Genomic DNA, 18,933 nt, shown 5'->3' on the forward strand with positions numbered 1-18,933 from the left:
GAGATTTGGGAAGATGGTATGTATCTAAATATAACCTCTAAAAACCCTTTGCTGCAACAGACCAACTCAAATGTCATAGCGATGACAATGGAGGTAGGTACAGTTCTTCCTGTAATCAGTTGTTGTCGGACTCTTGCTCTGACCATCTCTGTTGTTGTGACACTTCACCCATCTTGCCTGCTGTTGGTGGTCAGAGGGCTGGGTGGAGATGCTACATGGCAGCTTCACGTCTGTCACAGGGATGTGGATACAGAATGTAGCTGGTGAACACAACCTAGCAGCTATGTAGACATGGAATGTGCCAAGGACCGGAATTAGAGCAGGAAACCAGTGTAGTGCTCATGCAATTGTAATGTATTTTTAAAACTCCCTGACAAAGAGACAACCCTCAACATCATACTGGCTAGCTACGTTTTTTCTCAATAGTTTTCTGTATTCTGTGTCATTTAGATTTTTTTTCAAAGACTATGCTTCTGAAATTAAAATGTTTGCGCTGAAGTGGCCATCTTTCATGACTTGAAGAAATCAAATGGCTGTCCTTAAGCCAGATTATTCCCTTCACGCAATTACTGAGTGGGTCACTGGAGTTGTTGTATCCAGTCTGCATAATTGTTTTTTGAACCGTTTTCAGGCTTAAGAATGTTTCAAATGAGGCATTTTTGCTTTTAGACGCTTAGGTCACTTTTACGGCTTATCAATGGATATGTAACCACAGCAAGAACCATGCAAACATCATCAGGCAGGGGAGGCTTCAAACAATAAGGTCCATCCTCGTTCTTGTAACGTTTAACTGTGTTAGTTTGGAACTTTACCAAAATAAGAGGAACCAACAGTGGTGTGCAATACTACCAAAATGTTAGCTGAGCTCGCCCTAAACAGAAAAGTTAGTTACATTAAACTTCTATATCAACACCATAATTGGCTGGAGCTACTGCAGAAATTGATATATACTCTTCATTAGTTCTTTTGAATTTATCCAGAAAAATTAATTAATGGGAAGCCAAGTGAGCTAAGAAAATGCACATAAAAACACTAAACAAAAGATTTGCTCCGCTGATGATGGAATTGCGGAAATGTGATTATGAACGCATAATTTGGAGGTGAGACCATATTTATCAGAATTTTTTTCTATTTTATAAAATTATAGTACACATTAAAAGTATGTTGTGGTTCAAAAAGAATATATATACTTTTAAGATTTGGTATAGATGGTATGCAAACATACTAGTGTGGTCTTCAAGAACCCATTTCTAAAACCTGAATGCAAGTTGATGAATGCAAAATCTGTTACTGCTCAGCCTGAAGTGAACAACAGAAATATTTAATTTCTGGAAACAGAAATAAAGTATTAGAAACAAACACTGTGGCTGTTGTAGGGTGCAAAATGTTGGAGAATGGCATTGAGCCACTGGTAAAACTGGTCCACCTAGCTTAGCAGCTATTTACACATGGAACATGCCAAGGACTGGAAATTAGAGCAGGAAACCAGTGGAGTGCTCACATCCTCTCAGATCACAGTACATGCAATTATAATATATTTTTAGACCTCACTCACAAAGAGGAAACCCACAATATCATACTGACCAAGGACAAACCAACGACTATCCTGCTATTTTGTTCTCAATAGCTGTCCACATTCAGTGTAATTTACATTTTTGAAAGACTACACCTCTTAAAACACAGTTTACTTTGAGAAAATGGAGAATGGAAGAGCTAAACTGTAGAGGGTTTCTAAAGAGAGGCCATTAGAAAGCCTTTGATCCACTTAACCGTAAGGGTTTATTGCCAGTTAATCAAATTTCTGTTCTGGACCCAGATCATCCTCTTCATGTTGTTGCTGAGCAGAGTTTCCATGTCCAGTCCAAAATTTGTTCGGTGGACTGTTGTTGGCTTATAAATGTGTCAGACGAGGCATTTTTTTCAGGACATCCGTCTTGCAAACCTAAGCTTTTTGGTGGAAAAGAAAGGTCTGCTATTTTGACCTGTCAGGTTTGAGTCATCCCTCATTTCAATATTTTTTTCTTTGGATCTTTAAAATGAGCTTTGATAATTTCTTCCTTGTTAATTTTCTCAAGTCCAAAATTCAAACATGTAAACTTTTTAATCCTAAATTCAAGCACAAATTCATACACAACACTCCTTTGGCTCCTTTATTTCTTCATTTGGGATAAATTAAGTTTTTTTAATCTTAACAATAATCTGTCTGGGTTTGTTGATACTCAGAAGATAAAGGGCCTGAGGAGGAAGTTTCGCTGAAGGTTTTGGTTAGATGTGTGGTTTGTCCAAGCATTGTAATGTTCTTTGAAGTGATGGAAACATCCCTCTGTGTTGTGTGGTTGTGTTCATGGAAGATGTTTGAGTCATCCGCCCCCTCAAAGCAAATTTGGGACCCCCAACATGGTTTCAGTGTAAATACCAACCATTTTTTCCCTCCCACTCACCTCATTCCTGAACACAAAGCACTTCCTGAGATTCCCAAACTCGAAGACAACATGCCCTCTTCTCTGACTGTATTTTACGCACACAGACAGAGGAGACTGTTTTCCATTCATGGCTCTGATGGTGCTACTTTGACCTCAAACTTCAAACCACCTCGGCTGTGAAATGGACGTCTACATTCCTCATAGACTCAACAGCGTCCATCTGTGGTGTATTAGAAAAACTAGTCAGCTGGTGATGATTTATCAGCTTCAATAAGCTAATGACAGCTTCAGTATCATCAGTATATCGATTCTGTTGGCGGCCATTTTGCCCCTTTGACGATTCAAACTGTTGTAGATCTCATTTTTCTGGATCTGCCTCTTTGTGGGTACCAAGTGGTCTACATACCAACCAGGCCTTAATTTGGACCAGTTTTCCACTACTGCGACAACAAACATTTGAAAGTAATTTTCTTTTATATACTCATACTCTACTGGAAGTAAACGTGGTTTCACATGTGCAGTAAACAATTTCTACGAGAAAGAAAGAGGTTCTTAGAATTTGATTTGAGGTCCAAATTAGGGCTGTATGATATTGGGATAAACTAATAGAGATTTTTTCTAATCCTGCGATATGTATTGTGATATAATACAAAATAATGTCAGGATTACTGTGTGTTTAATCCCAACAGATTTACTTTCACAAGCTTGGTATACATGAAACTACATTAGAAATTGCTTTGGGTCTAATGAACACAGAGGTGGAATAGAAAGGAAGGGGAAAAAAGTGGGAAAAAGGTTTAAATGGAAATAAAGGAGAGAACACCAAGTTCCTTTAAATCTGGACTAGAAACCCAACTGTTCAGTTATGTTTTTGGACCATAATAAAAGGAACGTATTTAATGCGTATTGATGCTTTTGATGATGGCACTCGATAAATGTTTTTTTCAAATGGTGACTTTGTGTTTGTATGACATAAAGTACTTTGAAATGCTTGTTGCTGAAATGTGCTAAACAAGTAAATTCAATTGATTGGGAGAGAAGGAGAGAGAATACACATCAACACCCATAAAGTTTTCTTCTACACCTGCAGAAAGATAGAAAAAAATACATTTTTAGTAGATGACTTAAGATATGCTGCACCTCTGCCATCTTTCTCATGAAGAGATGATCCTACCTCTTTACATGAATGTTTTTCTCTGTATGCGAGTGAACAATCTGTTGCCATACAAGTCTTTTTTTGTCTACGCTTGCATCAGTCTGTGACCGTTTGCATTTTGGGTAACGTAATTGGTGCAAAGTATGAGAATTTGCTGGTGTGAGGCTTCAAAATATGTTAGAATTGTGTAAGTCCTGGTTCACAACCAATATAAAAGGAAATAGAATATAATTTACAGTTTATTAGCTAATAAACTACATAAGCAACATTTATGGTTCGAAAATACTGAATGTTTGAACATGTGGTATTGAAACTCCACTGCTGGTCACAACACTGGGACCCTGTGGTGATTTCACTGAAAGTCGGGAAATACTGGCTCTTTCAATAAAAACATGTTTGAATAATTGATGTACTTATTAATAAAAGTTATTATACTGACAAAATGTCTAATTATTATCAGTAAAATAAAGGAAAAAGGTAAAAATGTTGGTATTTGGGCCATGATTCTCAAAGCCGCCTAAAAAGTTCCCATGAATTTCCGCAGAGTAAATATGTTTAAATATTTACGACTGTTATACAACAAGAAAACAGATGTTTTCTCATTATACAACTTCTATGCCTCACTTATAGTAGTTGAGACAGATTTAATTCCTCTGACTGTTGCTTCATAGAACAATCCAAGGAATCTGGACCAACTGGTTACTTTCGGGAAACCTTGACGTTCTTTCCCGCAAGAATGACATTACTCATTTTTGTAAATAAAAAGGTCGTTCAGTGTCGCTGTATAATTGCAAAGTAAATATGAAGGTAATCAACCAGCTGGATCAGTCACACAGTGTTGACTCACTTCCATCTGTGATTTTATTCCTGGTAACTGTTGGTAACTAGAACCAGTAAGAGTTTCCCAGCGGTCAACCAGTTATTACTGGTCTACGAACAACAGCAACCAGAAAGTAGGTCAAAATAAAAGGTAGATAAACATGTAAATGGTAACAGGAATGATACCACATGTAGATCAAAGTCAAAGATTGAAGACTTGATTGATTTGATCGTATAAATAAATTAGCTTTGTTGTTTCCTTCAGGTTTTTATCAAAGTAAACTTTTATTTTTGCAGCACATGGAAAACATTCAAGTTTGACAACCAAGATTGACGCGAGATCAACATTTCTGCGCAAGTCAACTGGGAGTAAGAGAAGGGTGATGTAGCACCCTCTTCTGGCCACTTCAGTCAACTGCTTTTAAAGCTACACAACAGCTGATTTTTCAATATTTACGACATTCAGCAGCAGAATAGTGTGTTGAGTTTATTGACCCAGTAAATGAGGAGCCAAGAATTAATCAGCAAAATTATTTTTTGAATTTTAAAATATTTTGCTTCCTTACTTTCCTGTGACCTTTAACCTGATTTTCTCCTGCTTTTCTGAAGGTTTTTTAAAGTTTGACTCACATTATTTGACTTACTTTATGTCCACTTCCTGATTATTCTCAGACAAATTAGTTTCTTTGCTATGACTCAACATTTGCACAGCAGGGCATTTTGTTTTTAAATAAAACATTCAAATAAAACGTACCACAGCAGAACAATAATCAGGGCTTTATGTGGGCTTGTACAGATTATTGGCACTTATGAAAATAAATTAATCTCTCCTTTTTTCCTGTTTTTGCTTTTTTGTGACATTTAAATTATTCACATCAACAAAGAGTTGAAAAAGAGAGAATTATACCCAACATAAAGACACAATGAAGCTTTAAAAACAGTATTTACTGTATTTCTTAGGGATAAAAGTTGAACGTTTTGGAACGTGTGACTCCTCATCCATATGGGAAACAACTGCAGAGCATCATTCTTCAACAAGATGGTGGCCGATTCATGGCCTAAAAACTCTGCTTTCTACTAGAAGAAATTCTGGTCCAAACCCAAAAGCAGGAAGTGGACTACAGTGCAGGGCAGTCTGCGTAAATACAACCTTCACAAACATGAAAGAGGAATGGTCTGTGATTTTTTTTTTCTAACAACAGAGAATCCTCCACCAGCTAAAATATGACGCTACTCTATTTTTCTTTACATTTGGCGAGGAAGAAAGTTGCGTTCAGTTTCTTCTCTGGAGGGTTTTGTGTTGTTTCCTTCAGTGGCTCTTGGTGCAGCGCCCCCGCAGGTGAGAAGGGGAACAGGTTGGTTTGATCCAGTGAAGCAGCAAAAATGTAAGAAATGTTGCAATTTTGGGCATCAATCTAACCAATTTTACCATATTATTATGTAAAAACACCCACTAACTTCTAAAACCCTCCAATGGGGCTATTTTTACGAAAATTTGCTAAAAGTAGTTATTTGTCTTATTACTTTTTCATAGTGGATCATGTTTGTTTGAATAGATTTTCTTCTACTTCTTCTTACTCAGGCTATTGTTAACTTTTCTGAAACATTCTGGTGCAAAAAAAAATAAAGTTAACCTGAAGGTGTGCACAAACTTTTCACACTACACTTTATGTCCCATAAACTCCAAAAGAAACAACTTTGGTGTTAGCAACCATAAGCTAGCACTGATGGAAACTGCATTAGCAACAGCAGGGGGCAACTGTTGCCATGGTCATAAAGTGACTCATTAAATAATTTATCGTAATTTTCTGCAGTTTTTAACCCAAACTTAAAGCACATATCAGAACAGCAGCAACAGCAGAAGAGATAAAGTTTGTTTTACCTGGAGTTTGGGGGAAATAGGCTCCAATCAGCTTGGATCGCTTCTTTTCATAGCCCTTCTGTGTGATGTCACCTGGAAGAGAAAAAGAAGGGCGATCACTTTCCTTAAATCATCAAATCCCTTTAACTATGCAGATTAAATCAAACCAACACTTCCTGGTTCAGATTAACACGACTTCAAGTTTACTTAAGGTCATAAAAAGTTGCAGGAAAAACATTCCTCAAATTTCACTCATAAAACTCATTAGGAAAAAGAAACAATGACTCAAAGAAAAATTCAACCGAGTTCAGACTTTTGAAGAGAAAACACTCTGGGTTCAAACATGTTGATTTTCCCCAACAGAAACCAGATGGTGCTGTTCGTTTGCAGGAGAACTGGGATGTGAATTATTACAGGTGCATTTAATTCAGCTCAAAGCTGCTGATCGAGTGACAAATCAGCAGATTTCCAAACAGAACGACGCACATCTGAATCCAATCGCACAGATTATTGAAAATATGCTCAACAAACCTTCACAAAACAACAGCAGCAGAAGTTTGGAGAGTTTTAGAGAACAACAACAACAAGTGTTTTTAAGAAATGAAGAGAACATTTTAAACCTAACAGGGTTTCTTTACAGCAGCAGAGCAAATATTGGGGTAAAGAACAATCTTAAAAGGAAATTTACTGAAGCATGCTGGGAAAATGAGTTTCATTGGCTGAAAATGGTCTCAAAGTGACAATATTATCGTTCGCAGCAATAATTTCAGGGACAATTTGCCATCCAGGTAGGTATGTAATAATGAAATGGGTCAAACGATAAGTAAAACTGGGCCACTACAAACCACCAATGTTTATTTCCATTTTGTGTTTATAGTTGTTCATTCAGTTCAATTCAGAAATATTTTATTGGTCCCAATGGGAAATTAGAAAATTTGTGGGATATTTTCAGTCGTGTGACATCGATAGTTATGCAACGCAGGATTCCTGTGTGTTTAACAAACGTGGAGAAGTAAAGTAGGCACTGTGGTCGCTTTTATATGGAGTTACAAGTGTAGGAAAAAATATCCATAAATATCGGCTATAACAGCCGTATTAATATCGGATAACGACATTGGCTCAATTTTTGAACAAAAAGCAGGTGTCATGTTGCTTCAGCTCATTTAAAGTTGCAGATACTTGTTTCTGCACAGCTCTTTTAAAGTTCCCACAGCATTTTGATCAGGCCGAGACTTTGACTAGACCATTTCAGTCCAGTGATTATCCTCAACCAGTTTGCACCATGGTTGACAGCTTGTATGAGTTTGGTTTTCTCCCAAGCAATGAACTCTGCTTATAGTTAAACATCTCAACTCTAAAGGTCATTGATCATTAAATTTATAGTCAAATTTCAATGCTCCATTTTGTTTTTGAAGAGTTTTTCTCCTTTGCTCGGACGTCCAGGACGGATTGGCAGCGGTTTAAAATGTTAAACGTTGTATGGAAATGACTGAAAACTTCAACCGACAGAAGTTTCCAGTCAGTCTACTGTCTTCACTGTACTCCCATGATGCACTGCAGCATACAGACAATCTATTATTTGTCCAGAAGCTGCACGCATAAACATCTGTAAATACATAAGGCACACAGAAGAAGTAAATATTTTTTTTAAATATTACTCTGTCAATGTTATGATAAAAGACGGGGAAGTCAGCAGCAGCCTGCAGAAAACCTGCAACTCCCAAATCTGATGAATCCGGATGTTATAGAAAGGTTCTTGCTGAGTCAGCAGCTGCAGAGAAATTTGAATTCAATGTGCAAGAATTAAAAAAATAAGACAGTCAAGAAAGGAAGAGAAGCCCTGAAGCGGAAAGCAGCTGTTGTGAATGTTAAACATGCACGTTTTAAAGCTGCAGTGTAGAAAAAAATACAAAATATTAAACTTGTTTTTATCTGTTTAAACCAAAACAAATAAAGAGGAATTCATTTTTTTTATTTGATCAGGAAATACTGGAAAATGTGGGCTTAAGTTTGGGTTCTTTGGTTCATTTGTTTGGTACTTTATGTCACATTTAATTTGATAATAAGCACATTTGATGGCCAAATAGATGATCAGTGATTATCCATGGCTGTTTATTGAGGTTTCTTTAAAGAAAGTAAGAATTGCCTGATTATTTCTAAGAACTAAAACTGACAAGAGAAAAGATTTGTGCTGCTGAAAGAGAGCAGAGCAGACAGTGAGGAGCTCAGTCTGATTTAAGCAGTGAGGGACGGATAAATGAGAGCGAAGTGACACTAAACCGGCAGCAGATCTGTCCAACACGGAAAATAAGCCGTTCGCTCGGCTGACCTGACAAATCCTTCTTAAACACACAGAAACACGACTAACTGGCTCGGATCAGCAATCCCATCGTCATCCACGCCGCCGTCGCTGCAGGGAACAAGCGAGCGTTTGGTGGCACGAAGCCGGTAATTAGCATCTCCGATAGGGAATCTAAGGCCCTGCAGAGATGAGGAGGGAAAAAAGAGAAGCTGCAGGTCTGGACTTCTCCCAGTCTCTGGTTAACTGGTTCAGGAGGAAACTGGTAACTGGTTTCAGATCAGTTACAGTTTACAAGCTGCCTCAAAAGGGCAGCTTTATGAGTTTTCCAGGCACATTGTGTCATTTTATAGCACAATCAAGTATCTATGTCACCTTCAGATGTCACAAAATGCTATACAGAGATTTTACTTCCCAATTAAATGCCTGGAAATTGGGTCTCTGTCTCTTTAAGAAACTCCAGCTCTTTCTGCAACTCCCCCCTAAGGAAGTCTTCACAATGATCTTATCTATCATATGAAAAAAATTTATCAGATTCAACGCCAGACGAATCAATTACTGAAATGAATCATTAATTGCAACCCTAATATAAAACCTTAAAGACTGTTGATGCCCAAAATCAGAATTATTTTCTGTGATCAGCCAGAAAACTGCAACCCCTAATAAATACTTTTATTTCTTTTGTCATCCCAAGCCAGACATGGAAATATATATAAAAAAATATGTTCATGCTTCTCTACAGACCTTGCAGAAATCAGCATTTATTTTCTCCAGATGGGGAAGAGAATTGGAAACGATAAAAGATTTTTATCCGCCAACATCGCATCAAAAAAACCCTGCTGCTAGTTTCTGCATCAGTTTGACATCCTGAATCCAGATGAGTAAAGATCAGCAAGATATGAACAGAAATGATCATCATTTTACTGAAGTTGAGACAGGAGACTTGCTCTGCAAACACTCACACCCTGGGTGTACCGTTTCTCAGCTAAACAACCGTCCTGGTGCAGAAGAATGTGAGTGTGGGAAGCTGGTTTGTGTTGAAACAGCCAGCTGAGATTTTATGACCATATACAGAGAGAGAGAAGCAGGAAAGAGAGACGGCGGCAACAGCAGCAAACACGCTGGAGACATGAGAGACATGAGAGATACCAGGGAAAAGGTGAATGGAGAAAATTAAAACCAGGAGGGGAAGATGGAGGCTGGGAGTTTTGTATCTGTGTTGCTCTTAAAGAATAAACTTCATTCTGATGTTTTCACATGAGAAACGTCGGTTCTGAACGGGTTTATGTTTATTAATCATTATTTTCTCAGACATGGGCAGAGTATCCAAAAACTGGACTTGAGTAAAAGTAGCAGTTTGTAAATAACCCCAACTTATTTGTTGTGTTCCTTTTTAGCGCTTATTGCCTTTATTTTGTTAGTTGACTTCCGGTTTTTGAATTAATGCTTTTATTTTGACGGGAGAACTTCCGCTGTTTATGTTGTGCAGCGGCAACTTGACAACGAAAGGAACGGAAAACAGGTTGCAATGAGGTTTTGAATCAAAGTTGATATTTTTAGTAGTGAATGTTATTTTTTAGTTCAAACGTTATTAAGAGTTTTTGGTTCAGAATCAAACCAAACATGTCAGCCAAGAAGTGAAACATTTAAAAACCTGGGCCTGCATTTCCATCCATCCTTTAACAGGCTGGATGTCATAAATGGATCCTCCATAACAGAGCCTGCTGTCTCTGCAGGATGTTTGTGACGAGATCCTGCTGTGGCAAAAAAAAAAAAGCATAAATCTCGCATCTTACAGTATTAAAAGAATTACTGTAATAAAATTTTTATGATATTGAGCTTGCACAGTGCGACATCTTAAAGTGGGTTAGTTTCTGAAAATGAAAAACAAGATTTATATGGTGGCACGCCAAACAAATGTAAAACCTCTCCTGAAATATGAAAAGCATTGTCAAAAGCAACAACAGAGTGAAGAAATGCTTTTTCTATATTTACCCATTTTATTTACAAAAAAAGGATACTTTTTTATCTTTTCTAGGCTTAACACAATTCTAAATTATTGTGTAACACAATAATATAGTCATTTTGAAATAATTTCTACAAAATATTTAACACTGGAACTGGAAAACCTTTTAAATATAAAAACAACAATAATAAAATTGCCTTGTTAAGTCTCTGTAGCCAAAGTAGCTTTTAAAATAATATAATACAGCTATAATACAGGCTAAGTAGCTGTTAGCACAAACAAACTATCACTGGATCTACTTTTCATTCATAGTGTCATTAATTGATTTATTGCTAATTGTGAGGTTTAATTATTTCAAAGAGTCTTGACTATTAACACTAAGGAGAACAAAAGTTGAGGTTTCTCACATAAAAAGTATAATTTAAGTCCCACAGGAGCCTGGAGGAAAAAGCCAAGGACTCCCTGAGGAATGAGGGAAAGGAAAACATAAACACACCTCAGGATCCGATGGCGGTTGGAAGCAGCAGGTGTTTAGAGAAACAACAAGCTGAGTCAGGACTGAACGTCACACAGGCAGGAGAAAAGAGCTCAGATAGAGTCTGTTTCAGATGAACAGACAACTCCTGAATCAAGAGTCGCTCAAAAACCCAGAGTCTAACCCAGGCGTTAAAGCACCAGGTTTAGAGTTCAACGCCGGAGCATGTAGCCATCATTTCTCATGCCGTATTTACGCAATCATAAACACAGTACAAAAGCTGGGCCGTAATTCTGACTTCAAATGATTTACGACTCACATCTGGAGAACCGGAACCGTTAACCAGGCTCCAGTACGAAGGTGAGGATGGAGGACTTAGCGTCTCGGTTTGGGTTTGACCTCATGAAAGCAGCGAGGAAATGAATCTGTCTGCAACGCGCGGCTTTATTAGAGCGGTCAGCTCATTCACGAGCAGAAAGAATCCATTAAGTCCAGCATGAAACATGGCAGCTGATGAACAACATGAACGAAACCAGAGGAACTGAAGTTTCTGCTCAAATTAATCTGCTTGGTTGGCCACAGTCTCTGGTTTTCAGCTTAAATTTATGGCTCAAAACAAATTATTTTCAGACACCACTTTTAAATTTTCCAGGCAAACAAACTATTGGTAAAGTTTTTCTTGAATATGTCAGAGAAAGAATCTGAAGGACTCGGATATTCTTTCCCCTTCCCCACCTGTTGCTATAGACTAGGTTGTAACAATAAAATCAATAAATTGCATAACACAAGCTTAATTCTTTCCATTGGCATAGTTTATTGTTTTTCTCTTTTCTACCAAAAGTCTGTGATTTGGTCTCAAATTAAGGTTTTAAATAATGAGTTTCATTTATTGCTTCTGTTGTTTCACTTGTTTATCTTGCATATTAAAAATATCTTCCAGTTCTAGTGTTAAATTCTCATTAGCATTTAAATTTTATTCTTCTTTGAGAACGTGTCCTTGCATTATTGTGCCATTATTACCATTATATTACTTCAAAATGATCTCAAAACAACAATATTATTTATCTCAAGACTTTATCACAATATTGTAACAGTGTCACACTGATTCTGGTCAATGATCTTTGACACTCGCTGCATTTCTATTAACCATAAAGTTGTGCAAATTTAAATTACGAAAATAAATTTGCTTCATGGAAACACACCGATTTTTAAAAAACCAATGTTTCTGGTAAAAAGGTTTTGGATGAGGTGGATTCTTAAATGTTTTCGCATCAAACGAGTCACATGATCAACAGCTGGATGTTACTACTGGCAGAAACGCCAAAGAAGGCAACAGGAAGTTGTGTTTTTTGTGGTTTATAGTTTGTTTTTGCTGTTTTGTGCAGCTCTCAATATTACACAGTTTGTAAAAATATGTGTGTCCTTACAAAGTGTATAATCCAAGGCTACTGTATAAAATGGCCGACTACAATTTCCCCAAAACAGCCCATATATCGCTCCTAAGTCTAAGGGGACTGAAGATATCAGTCGCAGACATAATTTTTATCTAGTGAACAAGCTTATTCACGTGTGATCTTAATTTAATTTCCTGTTTAATGGAAACACTGCAATTCCATATTTGTACTTTTTCAATATTAGCGAAATATAGACAAAGATTTTTAATGTAAACAGTAGCTACAAATACACAGAAAACTGGATCCAACAGCTGCATTTATTTGTTTCCCTTTCAGTGAAGTGCAAGTGCTTCTGAATAGTTTAAATAGAGTAATTTTAAGGAGTTGAAACTGCCTCTCAGTGAGGGGTTTCCACACACCTACGTCGGCACGCTGCGCTAACATCCTCTGTTTATCCAGAAACAGCTGCGAGGATCATCCTGCAACTCTAAAAACAGGGTCAGCAGGCCAGCATGACATCACAGAAAAATAAACCCGGCTCAGATGAAAGCAGAGACTGAAACTTCCAGAAACATGAAAGAAATGAGAGCAACAAGAAAAGAAAAGCAATAATTTTTATGAAATTTCTTTTAAACTTTTCATAAAACAGATCGAAAATTACTCACCAAGCATAATTCTGAGTGATTAGGAGTTTAAAAAAAAGAAGAAAAAACAACTTTCTCGCCTCTCGTGACAACAGGTTGCTCATTCCCCATCGACACACACACCCACACACACACACACACACACACACACACACACACACACACTTTCCTAATTAAACACACACTCAGAGTGAGAGGAGCGGCTCCAGCTGCTCTGAATACAAAAGGCTGAAGGTAGCAGATGATATTTTGCTGCTGCTTTTGTTGTTAACACAAACACACGCGTGCACACTCACACACTCTCTCGTGCACGCTCACACACTCTCTCGTGCACGCTCACACACTCTCTCGTGCACGCTCACACACTCTCTCGTGCACACTCACACACTCTCTCGTGCACGCTCACACACTCTCTCGTGCACGCTCACATGCACACTTTGCAGCCGATTTGCTGGCAGCTGCTTCACCGACACCTGAGTTCAAAGTGTTGTGTGTTAGGCTAAAACAAAAAGCTCCGCCTGCCCAAACTCGCAGCCTGGTGACGTCAGGAAAGCAAACAAATTAGTTTGTTTGTTGGCCGACTTCACAGGGAGGCGAGCGAAAGCATGCATGCTCCCTCAGGAAGTTTGATTCCCGTCTCTTTTGTTTGCTCAATAACCATCAACCAGGACAAGTGTAATCCGTGGTATCGTTAGGCTGACGGATGTAAACGTAGAACTGAATAGGGTTTTTTTTTCGGCAGGTTTTAATGGTCTGAACCAACCAAAGAACAGAGAAGACATCTGTCTGACAGCTGAACTCAAGCAGACAGTGACGAATACGTCAAGATCAACCACTTTAACTGCTATGTCACATGAGCGACCACAACATCTCTGCATCAAAGCGAAGGAAGCTTGTCTTTTATGGGCGGTTTTCTCTAAATGTACAACATAAAGTATAGGAAAGAAGCTTGAAGGCAACAGATTTTCTTTAGATTCATTTAAAGTTACCTAAAAATGACAATAAATAGTTCCTCTTGTCACATTTATTGCCATCACGAAGGTACCACAAAATTATACGACAAAACTTTAACTCCATTTCACCCACCTCTAATTTCACACCAGCGAGGTTTAGTCCAGTTTGTTTGGTGGGGTGTGAAAGCAAAATCAAATTCTGATGCTTAGTGTTAGTTTCTACTTCACAAGATTTTTTAGCAACAGTCTACAAGGAGCTTGATTCCTAGTGGGTGTTCCACAAGGCTGTGTTCTCAGCCCAGTAATCTTCAAGCTCATTATTAGATCTGTTCCCAACACACTAGAATCACTGGACCAACAGACATTACGGTTGTTTAACCCACTTTAACTGAACTCTAGTGTTTGCCTAGAAAGTCCGGCTCATTTCAAACTCTAGTGGACCAAGGAAAGCAAACTGATCCATCTGCAAACCTCGGCCTCGGTTTGATTAAAGTGAACTCAGGCGTGGTTCAAATGCATATGTAAGGGTAAGTGTACTACAGTTCAAAGTATTCTGGGTCAGTCACCAAAACAAATGAGCTTGTGTACCAGACTATCAGGTGGGAAATCAACTTTAGAATTTGAGAAAATTAATCAGCAACAAAAAGGCCATTAAAATCATGAGGTGAACCAATTTTAAATTGGATCTTTAGGATTTTCAGAACCAGAAGTCTGAAATTTTTAACTAAAAGCAAAAAACACCAAAGTGTACAAGAAACTCTCGGGTTTCTGCAGAACAAAAACATGGGATAGAAATTTTAAGTCATACAAAAGTTGCAAAATTCTTGAAACTAAAACTTGTCCTAAAAAACATGATTAAATATCCAAAAATGTTTCTAGAGAACGAGATTATGAGATTCCTAATCTTAATCTTGAGCTATTACACTAATAACTTAGCGTTCATTACATTGTTATTCATTTTAATTCTTTGGCATTTCAGTATATTTAATGTATTTGTTGACTGTTGGTGCAGACAATGCTGTTGAAAACTGAGACGTAATCACTTAAACTTCAGTTTTTTCCTCATTTTAGTGATCATAACATGTCGACATGTTGACATTTTCTCATGAGTGCAAAGTCATCCAGATGTTTTTTGGTTCCACGTTTTACTGAAACTCAACGAAGAATCCAAACATCTCCCAGATTCAACGCTAAGAAGCTCAGGGGAGATCGACCAAACTAATGAAGTCATCTTGAATCAAGAACAAATCCAGCGGGGTGATCTCACTTCCTGCGTTTGAAACAAAAACAGACAATCCAACGGAAAGAGGGAGGCAGAGGCAGGGAGAGACGGACGCAACAATTCGAACATCGGTTTCCTCGTGGCGCGGCGGCGCGGCTGACTGACCTACATGTCCGAGGAAAGTCCCCTCATCAAGCCCAGAGTCTTGTGATGCGAGCGCAGCTCTTCGCTGTGGAAAATCTGGGTCATGGGGTCACTTATTCCAACAGAGTCGTGTGTCTATTATAGAAGATTACAACATGGGTTGGATTAAAATGACTATTACAGAAGATCTAGAAACCAGACACGCCCCTGCTTAGAGGACGGCTGTTTAAGATGTAAAAATAAGGATTATTATGAAGATTATTCCACTTTTAATGTGGAAAAATATGGTGTGCTTCCAAAGCATTTAAACCATTTTTACGTTCTGTCACGTTATAACCACAAACCTTAATATATTTTACAGGAATTCTATGAAAATGCATTCATAGAAGGTTTTCATTCAGCACCAATTTAATTCACTGTTTCATAACCTTTCACGTTATCTGTGTTGAAGTTTTAATTATCGACTTTTAGAAATTCATTCAATTAGTTAAGTGTTTATATGCTCTTATTTTGAAGAGGTTGAAGACGTCCGTCTGCCCCACATCTCCGAGAAATTTATTCTGAACAAGAAACGTTCAGGAACAAAAGTTAGAACATGTAAAATATGTCAATATCAAATCTGTGCTTTAAGGTTGTAGTTTTTCAAAGCAATTGAATTGAAGTTAGCCCTAGAGTTAGCGTTAGCCTTATTATTAACAGAACTAATGTTTACGATTACTGCTTTACAGTTAGCGCTGCTAAGTGATGCAAAAACACTAATTGGTTCTTGCCAAATAGTGAGTCTGCTCACTTATCTGAAGTTGTTATACTAAATATTTCATACTGTGAGCACAATATACATTTGTGAATATAACTGTTTTTAGAATATATTCTCCTTCTTAATGTGAAAGTGTTTATAGTTGCATGTATAACGTATCTATAAACTAAAATCCGTCTATAAGGAGAGAGAAAAGAGGAACTTAATCTCCTGGAATTAGCCTGAACCGAACAGCGACTTCCCCCTGATGCCAAATGCTCTGCTGCCGTTTGGGCTGTTCCCTCGCTGAGATCTGATCTCTGCATGCAAATAAGGGCAGCTCACTTTTTGTTTGCAGCTTACAGGTGGGGTTAGCTGACCTTTCAGAATGCTAAAACTGTCCCGATGCGTTCTGCTGTGTGTATGCCTTCATTTACATGAACTTTTCCTGATCCAGATATCACACCAGGATGCAGATGGAGTTTTATCACCAAAAGGTGGAAACCTGCAACTTTCTGCTCTAAATATTTCAGAAATAAATCAGAAGGCAGTGAGAAATTCAGATCAAGCCTGAAAGAACGAGGGATAAAATCGGAGCTTCAACAGTCAAATAAAATTCCCGAAATAGACCAGGATAACCTTTGGTACTGATGTCCGACACCCACATGCAAACAGCAGGTCTGCACCTGTGCTTAAAGCCGAGCCGGCTGTCAGTCCGATGATATTTACCTTCAGGGCTGAGACGGTGACAGTTAGACTTCTGACAAACACATAAATCACCAAAACAAACCGACTGCTTTACAACCTCACCCCTGACCCGGGTTCTCATCTGTCCTGACCGGACTGAGAAGAATCTGGTTCCCTTCAAAAACCCGGTTCTGTTTACTGAAAATCACTTTCATGATTAAAATCAGCCAAAAGATTTTGATACCAACTTTCAGTTCCTCTAAAACCAAGAACAGATGCAGAGTTTCAATAAAAGCTTCAATCTGCAGAAAATATGAATATTACCAAAGATGATAAGTTAAACAAGACATTGTTTGGTTTCTGTGTCCTTAAGATGAAAGCACAAAAACAACAACCAGGTGCTGCGGATCAGATCTACTGATTGATCTTCATATATTTATTTAGTGTTTTCCAGGCATATTTTACAGCATAATCCAGTAATTATGTTACCTTCTGTCATTAAAGTGGTACACATATCAAATACGACCTGAAAAAAAAAGTGATTTTGTAATTAAATGCATTAAAATTGGGGCTCTGTCTCTTTAAGAACTCCTACTCGTTCTGAAACTCCGCCTTCAAAAAAACCCACAAATACTGGTCGCCTCCTGCACACGTCTCAAACTCAAGACCCGTGGGCCAAATCCGGCCCGCCACAGCTTATTATGCGGCCCTCAAGACTCTACATGTGCTTAAATATTATGTTATCAGTCAAATCACGGCAGTTTTTATCTGTTTACTGCCACATTTTATCCATCAGTCCCTCCAGTCTCTTGAGATTTATCAAGAAAATTTACACAAAATTAGCAAAAAATTTTGAGCCAATACATAATTGGGAGTTTATTGCAGATTATAACAAGTTTTATCAATCCATTCTGGCACAACCGGCCCTTTAAGAACATTCATGATCCTGCTCTACTGTATTCACAGACAGCTGCCAATCCTCTCAGGAGGCAAAGGTCAGTGGATCCAATGCTCAGAAAAATGAACCTGCAGCCCAGCAGCTCCATCTCAGACTCCTCAGGCTTAGAGGCGTCTAAGCCTGTCATGAATGTTACAGTTCATGACAGAAGATATGAAAAGTTTGACTTTGATTTGCAAAGTTGCAACAGAAGAAAGATTAAATGCTGTGCAGATCCACCAATCCATCCATCATCGTTGCAGACTGTAAATAACAGAAGGTGATGAAGGTATCAGATCAGCCCAACCCAAACACAAACAAGAGGTTCTCAGTTTAGATGCTGACCTTTTTACCTGTTATCTCCACATCGTCTGTGGTGGAGAAAGGAATCAGTTAAAAGCTCTTTAAGTGAATGAAGGATCGAATCTAAAGGCAGCTGGCAGGTGAAGAGAGAACGCAGCCAATCATGGGAAAGATCTGATTGAGATCAGTTCAGCGCAGACCTCTCCGCCTGTCGACAAGCAACAAAGTGCTGCGTTGTAAAGGAGGGGAAAGTGTTTCACAGGGCTTCAACCAAATACCGCTTCAAGACATGCTGTCCTGTTTCTGCCATTAGGTTGGTAAAGCAAGCCATTTGAAAAAGTGGTCTAGAGGTGGTGTAAATACTAAAGGAGCTGTTTTGTAGAGTGGCAAGAGAAAATGAAGCCTGTTAAATGCTAAATTTAACAATTAAATTAGGATAGCTGGCAAGCTAAACTGGTCAGTTAGAAAGTAATGTCCTCAAAACAGTTTTCCTTCGTTCTAAAATTCCTTTCCTACTGTTAAGTAGGAAGAAAATTGGTATTTAGAAACAAATAAATTCATAGAAAACAGCCCAACCGTAATTTCAAATGATAAGAGGGATGATTTTGGACGTCGCTTCGGTGTTGGCAGTTTGTGGTCGGAGGGTTTGGCTCTGAGGTAAGAGACAGAAACAATTTGGACACATTCAGGAAAAAACTGCCTGATGCCCAGAAAAACACAAAACATCTCTCTACAACTCGATTGCTTTGGCAGAAAAGCTGTTGAGCCGGATATTTCTGTCCCAGATGTGTGTGAGTATGAAGCTGCAGAACCGCATGAATATCAATAACCCTAAAAAACTAAATAAAAACAGCCATAGGCATTGGTGTCAGTGCATGCCAAAGAAAATGCTTCCTCCTCATTTCAATTACGTC

General features: G+C 38.2%; 1 protein-coding gene across 7 annotated transcripts in view; it reads right to left on the reverse strand.

The window, feature by feature from the left end:
- LOC129353113 (disco-interacting protein 2 homolog C) overlaps positions 1–18,933 on the reverse strand; it is a 127,552-nt gene that overhangs the window by 51,771 nt on the left and 56,848 nt on the right. For 6 of the 7 annotated variants that reach the window (XM_055022333.1, XM_055022332.1, XM_055022330.1 and 3 more), the window contains exon 2: positions 6,281–6,352. In XM_055022333.1, the coding sequence (XP_054878308.1) occupies positions 6,281–6,352 (72 nt within the window). Of the gene's footprint in view, positions 1–6,280; positions 6,353–13,058; positions 13,142–18,933 lie in introns of those variants that run through there. The other variant, XM_055022331.1, reaches the window with a different exon arrangement.

Source organism: Poeciliopsis prolifica, unplaced genomic scaffold (genome assembly GCF_027474105.1).
Source record: "Poeciliopsis prolifica strain line A6 unplaced genomic scaffold, Auburn_PproV2 SCAFFOLD084, whole genome shotgun sequence".
In the NCBI taxonomy this organism is placed as follows: Eukaryota; Metazoa; Chordata; class Actinopteri; order Cyprinodontiformes; family Poeciliidae; genus Poeciliopsis; species Poeciliopsis prolifica.